The 13,486-nt window shown below is 50.0% G+C and overlaps 1 protein-coding gene across 3 annotated transcripts in view; it reads right to left on the bottom strand.

Annotated features, from left to right (window-relative positions):
* PRICKLE4 (prickle planar cell polarity protein 4) overlaps positions 1-12,499 on the bottom strand; it is a 20,789-nt gene extending 8,290 nt beyond the window's left edge. Inside the window, exons 1-2 of one of the 3 annotated variants that reach the window (XM_048826417.2) lie at positions 11,978-12,499; positions 1,799-1,967 (exon numbers count right to left, since the gene is read on the bottom strand). In XM_048826417.2, the coding sequence (XP_048682374.2) occupies positions 1,799-1,967; positions 11,978-12,198 (390 nt within the window). In that variant the 5' untranslated portion in view covers positions 12,199-12,499. Of the gene's footprint in view, positions 1-1,798; positions 1,979-11,977 lie in introns of all 3 variants that reach the window. The other 2 variants (XM_075122048.1, XM_048826419.2) reach the window with 2 other exon arrangements.
* Between the last annotated feature and the right edge of the window lie 987 nt (positions 12,500-13,486).

Below are 13,486 nucleotides of genomic sequence, written 5' to 3' on the forward strand. Positions count from 1 at the left end.
ACGTGAAAAGATTTCCAGGGTATTAATAATGACAAATCAAGGATTAATAATTGGTCAATAATCGATCACCAATAATTGATGCAAATGTTAACGGTGATGATCCGTTTAGTGAGAGGAGCTCTCTCGAGTCTGGATTAGCTCAATAACAACAAGCCTCGAATAGATCAGCTTTGAGTGGATACATTGATTTAACAGTTAGTAAAGACAGCACAAACTCAGAGAGGCAGACGGTCGCTGACAACCTGTGTCCACTCTGCAGATGGTCTTACTTCCCCTGTGATTTCTTAGGCTAATTATACCCTTATCTCTTATTGTTTATCATTCCAATCCATATCTATTTCCCTCTTTTGGTGTACACATCTCCTTAGATTCTTTTCTAAGTTCCCTGTCCCCTTGTACCTTTCCAGCTGCCTCAACAAGATCTGATTAGAGATTGTTTGTTCTTTTTTTGGTAGTAATGTCGTGTTATACCACCTGAAGACATTTTGTGGTTACTGTCACTACACTATCGGCTGCAGCTGTTTTCTAAAACAATGGTTCTTAACCCAGGGTAGGCACAGGTCTTTCAGGGGGGACATCAATTCATCTAGATATTTGCCTAGTTTTACAACAGGCTACATAAAAAAGCACTAGCAAAATCAATACAGACTAAAAGTTCAGACAGTGATTTGTTTATGCTGCTCTATGTACTATACCCTGAAATGTCAGTCCAATATTTACATTCCCATTGATTTATGTAAGAATTATATGGTAAAAATGAGAGTGTCAGCAATGGTTCAGTACAAGTGTATTTAGACACCTTTGTATGTTTATGTCTGGTTTTGTAAGCAAGTAGTTTTTAAATGAGGTGAAACTCAGGGGTTCGCAAGACAAATCAGACTCCTGAAAAGGGTACAGTAGTCTGGGCAGGTTGAGAGCCACTGGTCTAAAGTTATTGCTTAGTAAAACCCCTGCTTAAAATGAGCTTAACTGCAAAGCAGCATGGGACTCTTGCTCCTAAGCAAACCCCAGGTTCATTCTTTGGCCTGTTTTAAGTGTCAGCACGGCTATTAAATTCCATTGCTGGGTTAATCTCTCACAGGCAAAAGGAGAATGCAGATCTGGGCATGCTGTGGACCTGAGCTAGGTCCCAAATAAAGGGAGTTGGATTGTCTCAGGATGTGCCTGGAAGTTTTGTTTCTTTCATGTTAGCAGCCTGCTTGCCGGAGAAACCCGGGCCTGAAATAAACGCGTTGGCAGGGCCGTCGGAGAGCAGTCGCACAGTCCCCATCAGCACTGTTCCCCTCCCTTGTATTTGCAGGCGCCCACTGACACAAGCCCCTAAGGAAGCCCAGCGAGACTGCACCCCGCTAACAACACTAGCCCTGCTCTGTCCTCGGCGCTGCGTGGATGCCGGGAAGCCAAGCGAGCGACCCTGTGATGGAATGGGAGGTTTAAGCGGGACCGGTTGCAGCCCTCTCCCCTCTTGGCTGCCACTGGGCGTGAGCCACTGTAGGGCTTGCACGGGAGTAGAATGAGTGGGTGGGGGGCCAGCAGTGGCAGAGCAGACTGGGGGTAAGTGACATGGTGGCTCCCAGATGCACTGACAACAGCGACCCAGTGGGGACCGGAGGTGGGCGCAACAGCGAAGAGGCATGCTTCATTGAGGGAGGTGCAGCGAAGGTGGCCTGTTTGGCACGTGCAGTAGCCCAGGCTCAGATCCTAGGGGAAAGTCTCAGCTCCCCGATACCATCTCGCAGAACGCTGAGCGGAGGAAAAGCAGCAGGGGCTGCTGGGCCGAAGGAGGACTCCTGCCTACCTCTGCTGGGGCAGCGTCTGCTGCGGGCTCCAGGTACTCTTCCAGGGCGCAGCCGGAGTCACTGTCCGAAGAGGAGGTGGGTGCGAGGCCGGCGAGTGTCCCACTGCAGGGAGGTGTCTCTCTCTGGGGCCATGTAGGGCTCGGCAGGGACATCAGCAGGAAGCAAGAACTGAAACAAAGCTAAAGTGAGATGGGACAGGGCTGTTAATGGGGCAGGCAGGATGTCCAGGAAGGCTGGTGCTGCTTGGAGGGCTTTCAGATGGGACCTGAAGTCTTGTTATGGTACCTCTGTCCAGGCCAGGCTCAGCTGGTCATACAAAACCTATATGGAACCAGAACTCTTTTGACAGGTTTCAGAGTAGCAGCCGGGTTAGTCTGTATTCGCAAAAAGAAAAGGAGGACTTGTGGCACCTTAGAGACTAACCCATTTATTTGAGCATGAGCTTTCGTGAGCTACAGCCCACTGCATCGGTGGGAGGAGGTATTGTTTCATGGTCTCTGTGTATATAAAGTCTGCTGCAGTTTCCACGGTATGCATCCGATGAAGTGAGCTGTAGCTCACGAAAGCTCACGCTCAAATAAATGGGTTAGTCTCTAAGGTGCCACAAGTAGAACTTTTTTGGGGTCTATATGGGATAGTTACCTACATAGTGCCTGGATTCTTTGTGCCCATACAGAACCTATATAGTGCTCGGTAGCATTGCAGAATTGGTCTGGTGCCTTTACCCATACAGAACACTTGAGAGCCTATGGAGAACCTGCATCATGAGTGCTTAGTGATGTATGTTTACCACCTTACAGAACTGATATGGAGCCTACTGTATATACATATGGCATCAAAAGAAAGCAGAGAACCTTCCATCTTTACTGCGGGGGGGGATGAGCAATTCCACCCCAGAGGTAGCTGCATTTCAGTAGCAGGCAAAGCAATGCGGGGGTACACTGAACCTCCCGTGTCTCGAGCCTTTAGTGAAAGGCAAGGGAATTTTTCAGCTGAAGGAAGGATTATTCAGAGAGACCTTGGAAAGTTAGCTGGAGATAACAGGAGCTCTCTGGCTCAACTAATGACTGTGGAAAGGGTGCATGTTGCTTTGAAAAGCCGGGGGAGGAGGGTTGGATTCTGTGCTGAGCCATGGCTGGAAGGAATTAAAAGGGAGCCGTGACAGACCCTGGGAGAGGCCCCTGAGGTGGGAGGGAACCAGAATTGGATTTCTGTACCCAGCTGGAATGGACTCTGAGGTGCACATAGGCCAGGTAGGGGAGAGTTCCCCAGCTGGTGAGAGCCCTATGTTCCCATAGTTATCCCATGATTTCGCATCCTGTCACTCAGTGCAGCAGCAGGAAGCAGCTTTAATCTGTCTATTCCAGTTCAGTGGAAAATGATTATTTTTCCCTGCGAGCCCCCCACAGGCCTGTTATTAATCATCCTTCCCTCCAGCCCAAGCAGCCACCTAACCCAGCAGACACCGGGCACCTCTCCTAGCTAATGGCTACACTGTGGAAACCAGCCCCATCCCCCCTGCATCTCTCTTTCACCGCTGGCTTCCTTCCGCGCTTTGGTTTCCAAAACAAAGCCGAGATGTCAATGTGATGGCTCGCTCGTTCAGCTCCTGCAGTTCCTTGGATGCCTTCCCAAAGGCCGACACTCCGCGGCTGGGTTTCCTGTCCTAGCTCTGAGCGGAGAGAAACCAGAGAGCCTGGGGCTGAGGAAGAGCAGAGGTGGTGGGTTTGCAGGGCTATGACTGATCAGCAGCACTGCCCAGGGGAACGAGCTGAGGAATTTACGAGCCATATGACACAGATTGCAGCATGTGGGGGTTGTAAGGCATTTCTTGATCTACGCTGCATCCAGCCAGTCACCCCACTGGGCGAGAGTCCAGAGCTGGACAGACAAAGTGAGCTGCTGTGAGAAATCTCACCGGCATCACATCGTCACCCTCGCATCCCGCCTTGACACAAAGTGGCGGGACCTCCTGCCACCTGTAGAGGGTGAGGAGACCCGGTGGGCCGGCCTATATTCCACCCTGGTCCTGAGGCCCGCCGGGGATATAAGTTGGCGGTTGCTTCAGTGCCCGTGAGCACAGGCATGTACTTGGCGCAGTTCACCCCTATCCCAGACGCCTGCCCCTTTTGCGGCGTGAGGGAAACCCTGGCGCACGTATACCTGGAGTGCACCAGGCTGCAGCCCCTATTCCGGCTCCTCACAAATATTTTGTTACGATTTTGGTTGCACTTTTCCCCTCATCTATGCACTCCCTATACGTGGCCCCCTAAGCCACGAGACCTCCTGGTCAACCTCCTCCTGGCCCTGGCTAAAGTGGCCATCTATAAAACCAGGGTGAGGAGGTTGGCCGATGGAATCTCCTGTGACTGTGGGGCCTATTTCCAATCCTCCGTCTGTTCACGTCTCCGGGCAGAGTTCCTCTGGGCGGCGTCCACTGACTCTCTTGACGGCTTCGAGAAGCAGTGAGCGCTGTCCGGGGTTCTCTGCTCAGTGTCCCTGTCTGGTTCCCTTAGTTTGACCCTTTGACCGCACTCCTATCCCTGTTCTTTCATTAGTTGTCCCCCGTAATTAAGTCATTTCCAGGGCCTGTGGACCCGCCTCTTAGGCTGGAGGGGGGTCCTTTAGCACTTCCTGGATCCCCCCCCAAAATCAGTTCATTCATGAGGCCCAAGTCAGAGAGGGAGTCTAAGCTGCTGTAACTTATGCCTGGTGTCAGTGTCAGCAAAGTGTCCATCTTAACTCCCTTGACTTGGCTAATAGACGGGAGTCACACTGTAACTTTCAAAGCCAGCACACTCTGCTCCCAACTCCAGTGAACCGTGCTTGAGTTGCGTGGCCTGAGATATGTACCTCTGCAGCACCGCCATGATCCCAGCCCGTTTCCCACGTGCACCCCTCTGCAGTGGGCAGACCCATCTCTACTCCCAACGCGTACCCCTCTCCAGCATGCACACTTCTCTGTGCTCCCAGGCTGTTTCCAACAAGCTATCCAACAACCTGTGGAACTCGTTGCCAGGGGATGTTGTGAAGGCCGGAACGATAACGGGGTTCAAAAAATAATCAGCTAAGTTCATGGAGGATAGGTCCATCAATGGCTATTAGCCAAGGTGACCAGGGATGCAATCCCATGCTCTGGGTGTCCCTAGCCTCTGACTGCTAGAGGCTGGGAGTGGACGACACGGGATGGATCCCTTGACGATGGCCTGTTCTGTTCATTCCCTCTGGGCACCTGGCATTGGCCACTGTTGGACGACAGGATACTGGGCTAGATGGGCCATTGGTATGACCCAGCATGGCTGTTCTTATCTTGTTCTCTATCCCCTTCTGCAACGTCCCTTTGGCATCTGCCCGATGACCAGCGTGTACCCATCTGCAATGCCATTTCAGCCTGCCCCTCTGCTCCACTATCCCACTGCAACACATGCCCTTCCACAATGCAGATGCCACTCCAAAGTACACCGCACTTCAATGTTTGTGTCTGCAACATACTCCCCTACCCTGTCGCCCATATCCCAGGATAACCTGCACCTTTCTAAGGCACAGAAATATCATCCACGAGTAGGATCAGCCTTACAGAAGGCATGTGAAGTAGGTCTCTTCCCCGCCCCCATCCCTCTTTTGTGACGCCATTCAGAAGAGCCTGGAATTCGGAGTGCTCCAGCTGTGCCTAGGAGAGCGAGCTTTGGACGGAGAGCTCAAGGGGTGCACTGGGGCTTTTAAATCCAGCCATCGGTGCAGCTTTTCGGGAATTCTTGGTTTTAATGAGGGAATGGCTCTTTTTCTGAGTCTCATCCACATGCCTCTCAGGGTCTCAGACCGGCTCCTCCAAGGTAATTAGCACAGGGAGCTCAGGTTTCTCTGTTGGGTGCCTGGGTCAATAATTAACTTAGCAGATTGGCCAAAGACCAGGAGGAAAAAACAAAAAGGACTGCTTGCCTTGTTCCCAGCACCCTGCTCCCAGGAAGGCAGCAGCAAGTGGCAGGCTCTAGAATTCACTGCAAACTTGGAGGAGGGAAGGGAGATCTGTGGTTCCTTCAGAGAGACCACAATTACCGCTGCGGAAAAAAGGGGGGAACAGACACAAACTTGCCTGACCAATCTCTGCATTTTGTTGACCAAATGGCACGCCTGCCTGGCTGGGCTGGCATCACTATGTGATGACACTGGTGTTGCAATGCCAGCAAGGGAGAGCTTTGCACTTCAGAACTCCATCTCCGGTGCATGAGCCTCAGAGGACAGAAGCCTTTCACTGGACTGGGATTGAGATCTGGATGCTATTCCTGGCTCTGCCACTGACCTGCTACGTGACCTTGGGCAAACCACTTTGGCCCAGATTTTCTGCTCAGTACTGCAACACCTAGCCTGGCCCCTTGGGGCCATGCTGCCTAGTGGTCCCAGCCCACGGTGCCCAAGCTCCCCATACAATGTATGGGGAGAATAGGGTAGGGGGACTCCCTCAAGCGCTCTGGGAAGCAGGATGGACTCCAAGCCCACCAGTGGTACTAGGGCCTTTTTTGGGCTGCTTTTTGGGGGTTTTTTGCATCTTGGCGGTGGCAGCCCTTGGGCAGCATTAGGCACCTAAGCAAGGCATCCTCAGAAGCCCACAAGCTGAGTGGGGAGCTGCCTATGGTCGCCAGAAATGAAATGCTGGGGAGAGGAGAAGGATTTGGAAACCTAAATGACTAACCTGATGCCCCGGGCTGTTGGGCCAGAGATTGGTGCCTCCTTCCACTCGGGTTCCTCAGCCTTGAACCCCATCCTGGAGTTATGCACCTAGGCCAGCTCAGCGGCTTAGGTAGCCCATGCCTGGACAGCTGAAGCAGTCTCTGCTGTTTCTTGCTCACACTCAGTACCTCTCTTGTTTGCCCTTCGGTTTCCCTGTGCCACCAACTCTCTTTTGCATGTGCTGTCCTACCGGTGGCCTGCCTCCAGTCCTTCCACTGTGGGGTCTGACAGGTAGCAGGTCATAGGTGTGTTCAGTGCACACCTACAGGATCAGGTCCCCCAACAAGATAGGAATTCCCTTGCCTGGTTTGAGAATCCTGCTTCAGGGCTTCCAGGGGTCCAAACCACTGGTTTGCTGCAGGGCAGCATTAGGGCTTTGTGGATGCTGTCCAGCAGGGGTTATAGGGATTTGGGCACCTACGGGGTTAGGCAGTAGCTGAGCAGCAGTTTTGAAAATGTTAAGGGCACCTAAATACCTAGAGCAGGGATACTCAGACTGAGGCCTGGGAGCTGCAAGTGGCTCTTTAACGTGTCTCCTGCGGCTCTTTGCAGCACACGATATTAAAATATGTGATTTTAATTATTAACCAAACAGGATGCTTTGACTATGTTATTAACCAATTGTAGAATACTTGGTCATTTTGCTGTGAGAATAATATATATGTATGTGTATAGCTAGTAAAGGAAACCATGAATTCACACTCCTGTGGCTCTTTTGGGTAATGTTGATCACTAATTTGGCTCCTGAACCACCGAGGTCTTGAGTCACACTGGCCTAGAGGATCAGGGCCATCCTCTGTGCTTCCGTTTTCCTATCTGTAAAATGGTGATAATGCTTCACACATTTTGTCTGTCTTGTCTATAAGCTTTGCAGGACAGGGTCTGTGCCTTACTATGTTTCTTTACAGTGTTTAGTACAATGGGACTTGATCTTGATTGGGTCCTTTAGGTGCTACTGAAACACAAATAACAATAGGGCAGGGATGGTGCCCCTAGCCTGTGTTTGCTAGAAGTTGGGAATGGGCAATGGGATGGATCCCTTGATGATTACCTGTTCTGTTCATTCCCTCTGGGGCCTCAACACTGGCCACTGTCAGAAGACAGGATACTGGGCTAGATGGACCTTTGGTCGGACCCAGTATGGCCATTCTTATGTTTTTAATAATTCTGTAGAGTTTCAGGAACAGCCTTTCCCCTTGATTTCCAACTGTGGCCTTCCAAATAGCAAACTCCCTAGGCTCTGCACCCTGGCCACCATACCCAGTTCTCTTCCTGCTACTGCGGCTTCTCACTGGGGTGCGGGCTGCCATCATACTGAAATTCCAACTGGTGATTTCACGCCAGTTTCCAAGGGACTGGGCCTTCCATCACAGTTGTATCCTCCTGGCAGTCTCAGCAGAGAGGCCAAGGATGGACTGGAGGCTGAGGTCTTCTCTTCCTCCAGTTCAGGGGTGAAGGTAACATAAGAGGAACTGGCATTGACACTGTACAGACGTCAGACTTCAGGGCTGGCAGGATGGGACCTTCCATCAGAGCAGTAAATGTTGCTTAGCGACAAATAACAGGGTGGTATCCCTGACTGGAGTAAGGCCGTCAGGGAGGGTTAGGCTAGAGATTAATCCAGCCCCTGGAGTCCTACCCTGTGTTTGGGTTTTATGTGACTAATCAGTTTGGCCATCTGGACAATTCCCCACAATTAGCAGGGAATAACAATAGCTAGCACCTCCCTAGGTGGAACCAGGCAGCTCCCACAGGTTCATCTCCTTTGTTTCTCTTCAGCTCCTTCCCCCTCCTCAATTTGTTGGCTCAGTCCTTCCTTCCCCATGTCCTTGTCTCTCTCCCGTCCTGTCCCCTACCCCGCTCTGAAGGCAGCGCCATTAATCACTGGCTTTGGCGCTCGCTTTTCTATGTGAAAGAGGATTTAATGACCTTGTCCGGCTCGCCCCTCTGGTGCAAGGTTGTTCTCTTTGCTGGCATGCTTATTCCTTTGCACAGAAGTGACAAATATCTGGGGGAGACTAGACTAGCCATGAACTTGAGGTGCTGGGCGGCTCATGGGATCCCTTGGGAGAGTACCTTGTTGTCTCCACACACACGCCTCGCTGGGGCTTTTCAACAGCTACGTCCCCAAATCAGAGCTGCAGTGAGGAGGTACAGCTCCACCATCGAGTTTCTCCTGCTTACACCAGGTCTGAATTTGCCCATAGGGCTTGGAACCCAAAATGGTGAGGCCGGCCTCCTAAGGTCTGTTCCTGGCTCTGACCTGCTGTGTGACCCTGGGAACGTCACTTCCCCTTTTGGAGTTTGTTTCCCTAGCTGTAAAATGGGCACAACAGTAGTGACATGAACCTTTGTGAAGCACTTTGAGATCCTCAGATGAAAGGCACTACAAGAATGTGAAATAGTATCTTGCTTTCCTACATTAGCTCTCCATGGGCCACGCATGCTACCTTCCATCTCTCTTATGCCAAGACCGGAACGTTAACTTTCAACTCATGCTCAGTGTAACTTACTCCTTCCTTGGGTCCAAATGCAGTTTAAGACTAAAACAATAAGGATTTACCTTCATCTTTCATCACTCTCTTTCTGTGCACACCATAATCTAAGGGCCCTTCCATTTCAGTTTTTGTTATTTAATTTTTCCGGGGAATGTATCAATGTTTATTATCACAAGAACAAAAATAGGTGAAAATCAGTGCAAAAAACTATTAATAATTTTTTCTGGGTAAATATTGGGGTTTATTTTGGTGGACGGAAAGACGGGGGGCAAAGTATTCAGTAGATTCATGTTTTGAATTCCATTCATCAACGTGGTTTGCTGCAGAACGAAAACAGAACTCAAAACACAACACCACCTCCGAGTTTAAGAAAACAATAGCTCTCTAATCCCCAAATAAAACTTTTCGTTTGAATAAACAGTTTACTGTTGTACACTTAGAACTAGTAGCCTATAAATATTTACATTTAATAATTGGGCTACACCGTTTGCAACGCATACCCTCAACTTCATCCTTTTCTCCTGTTTTTTAAAAACTTTTGAATACTTCCTTGTGTTCTGAAATGTATTCAGAGACAGATTTTCGTTTTCTTCCCATTTTAGTGCATGGCAGCTCTTGAAACCGTTATCTGCGAACAGCTTCAAATGTGTACGTGGTGGGCGTGAGATTCGTCAGTACGTTCAGATGCACACGCACTTCAGAGCTTGCGTGCGTGCCTGTTTATTTACTGTGTGTATCTTCTAGACTAATGCATAACCTTACTTCAACAGGCAGCTTTGCATGTACACACAGACTAATGCAGTGGTTCTCAAACTTTTGTACTGGTGACCCCTTTCACATAGCAAGCCTCTGAGTGCGACCCACCCCCTTATAAATTAAAAACACATTTTTATATATTTAACACCATTATAAATGCTGGAGGAAAAGCAGGGTTTGGGGTGGAGGCTGTCAGTTTGCGACCCCCCCCATGTAATAATCTTGCGCCCCCCCCCGAGGGGTCCCAACCCCCAGTTTGAGAATCCCTGGACTAACGTATTATCATAACACATATATTTCATGCCATGTACGGTATTGTCCTAATAAAACAAGTTATTTTTTACAATATTTGAATGATACAAAAACAGAGTGAAAATCAGTAAAAGGTGAATAATACTTTTTGTAAAACCCAGAATTTTTTTGGTAAAAATTGGTTTAAACTGAAAATGAAGGAGCTTACGTACTGTGTACTGCAAACTCACTACAGCCCACATTTTCAAACATGTCCATGCATTTTGGGGTGCCCAACTTGAGGCACCTGGGGTCTGATTTGCTGAAGTGCTGAGCACCCCCAATGTCAGCAGGAGTTGCAGCTACTCAGCACTCTGTGAATCAGGCCGTCGGGGTCTCAAGGTGGGTACCCAAAATCCCAGGCCACTTTTGAATATATAGATCTATGCTCCATTTTCACCACTTACTGTCACCTGCCTACTACGCTAAAAGCTCTAGGGGAGATGACTGTGATTCATTATAACAAGAGGTTTGTTCATAGCTGTGCTGAGCAATCTGCTGAGTTGAGTGCTGGTGAGAGGATCCAGGGCTGGCAGCCCTGAATTCATAGTAACGTGCGAGCAGGTGTTGGCTGATGCTGGTCAGAAAAATTTGAATGAAACTTTTTTTGGAAAAAAAATAAATAAAAAAAAATCAACATTTGCTGTTTCATCAAAATGTTCGGTGGACGTGGAACGATTTCCACTAAGTTTTGGCACATCCCTGCTTTCTCGGCAGCCCGCCTCAGGGACCCTAGCTGTGACTAGGCAGGGCTGGACTGCCTTAGGGTCAGGATCTTTCAAGATCTGCATTCCACTTGGTGGTCAGGATTGGAAGAAGGACCCCAGGGCTCCAAGACAGCCCACCCGGTAGACCTGAGCCAGGGCTACCTTCCCTTTGGTGGAATATTTCAAATTTCTTTGTTTTCATTCAGAATGAAAGCAAATGTTCAGAATATCAAAATCCCTGCAAGACAGAATGGCCTTTTCCCACCCAGCGCTGTCTCTCTCACACACACGGCTAGATTTTCCTTCCCACTTAGCTCCCCCCTTCATTTAGGTGCCCATTTTAAGCACTCAGCACCCAGTGACGGCCTCTCCCGGCTGTGACAATTACAGCCAGATTTGCCCAACATGCTGGGCTCTTTTGAAAATCGAGTAGCCCCTACATAGGAGCTGGGCTCTTTGTAAATACACAGCCCTGGCCCCCATCATGGGCACTGAGCTCTATTGAATATCTGGCCCCTGTTGTCTCACCACCTCTTGGGGAGTAGGGAGGGCGGTGTTTTGTCCACCCCTGCCCATTCAGCGCTCGGCCTGCCTGCTGGCAAGGGGGGACAATTCGTGCCAATCGCAGTGGGTTTTCCTGTCCCACTCAGAAACAGGCAGACGGGTCAGCTGGAAGTGAAAAAGTTCGGTCTCCCCCAACTAAGCAGCTGAGCCACCCAGTTCCTGTTTTATGGGAAGGGGAGTCCCCTCTTCCATATAGGATTCCTGAGGCTTGTTCTGTGGGAATTCCCTCAGCTTCCCCAAGAGCGAGGGGGTGCCTCTATTCTACACCCTGACACGATTTTCACAGGGGGAACTCCCCTCCCCAGTTCTTTCCCCCTTCTCCTGCCATCACACTGCAGTAACTTCCCAGGCAGGGAGTGTAGAGATCTCCCCCACTCTAGGATATTGCCTTCTGTTCTTTGCCCCATATGCCAGCCCAGCTCCCGGAGCTTGGCGCAGCATGCCCATAGGTGCCAGAACTGGGGGGTGCTCCTGCACCCCCTGGCTTGAAGCGGTTTCCATCATATGCAGGGTTTACAGTTTGGTTCAGTGGCTCTCAGCCCCCCCACTATATAAATTGTTCCAGCACCACTGAGCATGCCACCCCTAAAGGACCTGCCTGCCGGGAATCACAGCACCCCAAGAGATCACATACCTGTCGCTTCCTGGGGGTCCCCTCCTTCCAGCGCCGGAGCCCAGATCTGCTTCGCCCAGACGCAAAGAGGTTTGTATTCCTGCCCTTTTCCTGTCGCGCCCCAGCGAGGGGTGACCAGAAAACAAGGGTGAAAAAATCGGGACACTTTTTTTTCCCAGGGAGGGGAGGATAGTGGCTTTATACAAGACAACGCCCCTAATATTGGGACAGCCCCATAACATTGGGATGGCTGGTCACCCCCTTCTCCACCTGCTTCAAAGAGCCGCAGGCAGAGGGGGAATGGCTGGGAAGGTTGCGCAGCAAAGCGAAAGGAAAACACCCAGGCTCCACCAGGGATTTTCTTCTTTTTTTAAAATCTGCCTGCCCAGGAACCTGGCCCTGTGTCAGCTGGGGTCCTAATTACGGGGCTTCTTAGCTTAAACCTACAGAGGCAGCCAATGGCAGCAGGCAGGGAGGGAAACGAGCAGAGGAGGCGAGAGGAGACTGTTGTTAACCCTGCAGGGGAAAGATCTGGGCGCTGCTTTGCGGCTCACCACCTCTCTGTCGTCTGCCTCTCTCCTTCCCTCCATCTGGTGCCTGATCCCCCTGCTTCACTGGTGCGTTGCTTTTCCTCTCTGTGGTGATTATTATGCTACACAGATCGCAAACTCTTCTGAGGCCTCAGGAAAGAAGGTCAAGATAATTATCCCCTTTTTAGAGACGGGGAAACTGAGGCACGGATCAGCGACTCCTTCCTTAAAACTCGCTTCTGCCATGATGCCTAAAATAATTAAATGAACAGTGGTTAAGCAGATGGAGAGCCCTGACTATGGTTAATCACATTTATCATAATTGTCTCACTGATACCTTAAATCTGTTAGTCTTTAAGGTGCCACCAGACTCCTTATTGTTTTTGTGGATACAGACTAACACGGCTCCCCCCTGATACTTATACCTTGGGTTCTCCTCTGTTGGCTGCATTACCTGTTGTCTCATACTTACATTGTAAGGTCTTTGGGGCACAGATTGCTTTTGTGTTGATTTCTACAGCACCTAGCAGAAGGGCTGGGGCCTCTAAGAACTACTGCAACACAAATAACTCAAATGCTGCTGCTGACTGTGAAGTGACTTGCCCTGGGCCACGCAGCCAGGCAGTAGCAGAGGTGGGAAGAGCCCTCCCCAGTGTGCCCTATATGTATCATCACATCTGTTCATGCCTGTTCTACGGCATTTTATTTCCTTCGCTGTCCACCTGTCAAAAACAACAACAAGAAGGGACCTGTGCCAATCCCTAGGTGTGTATCAAAGAATACTACCCCCTCTCAATTCACCCAGGGCGGCTTTCTAAAAGGAGCTCCAATCCAGGCACATTCAGCTCGACCAGAGTCCTAAAGGGAACTATTCAACCAACTTGTACCCAGTGAAAGTTAATCTACTATGTTTGGGTTTGGTGTCAGCTTTATCTTGACTGCTTGCTGTTCCGGACTTTGTCCCATTGAGCTGCTGGGCCTTTCTTTACTTTTCCTGTGT

This window comes from Caretta caretta, chromosome 21 (assembly GCF_965140235.1).
Source record: "Caretta caretta isolate rCarCar2 chromosome 21, rCarCar1.hap1, whole genome shotgun sequence".
In the NCBI taxonomy this organism is placed as follows: Eukaryota; Metazoa; Chordata; order Testudines; family Cheloniidae; genus Caretta; species Caretta caretta.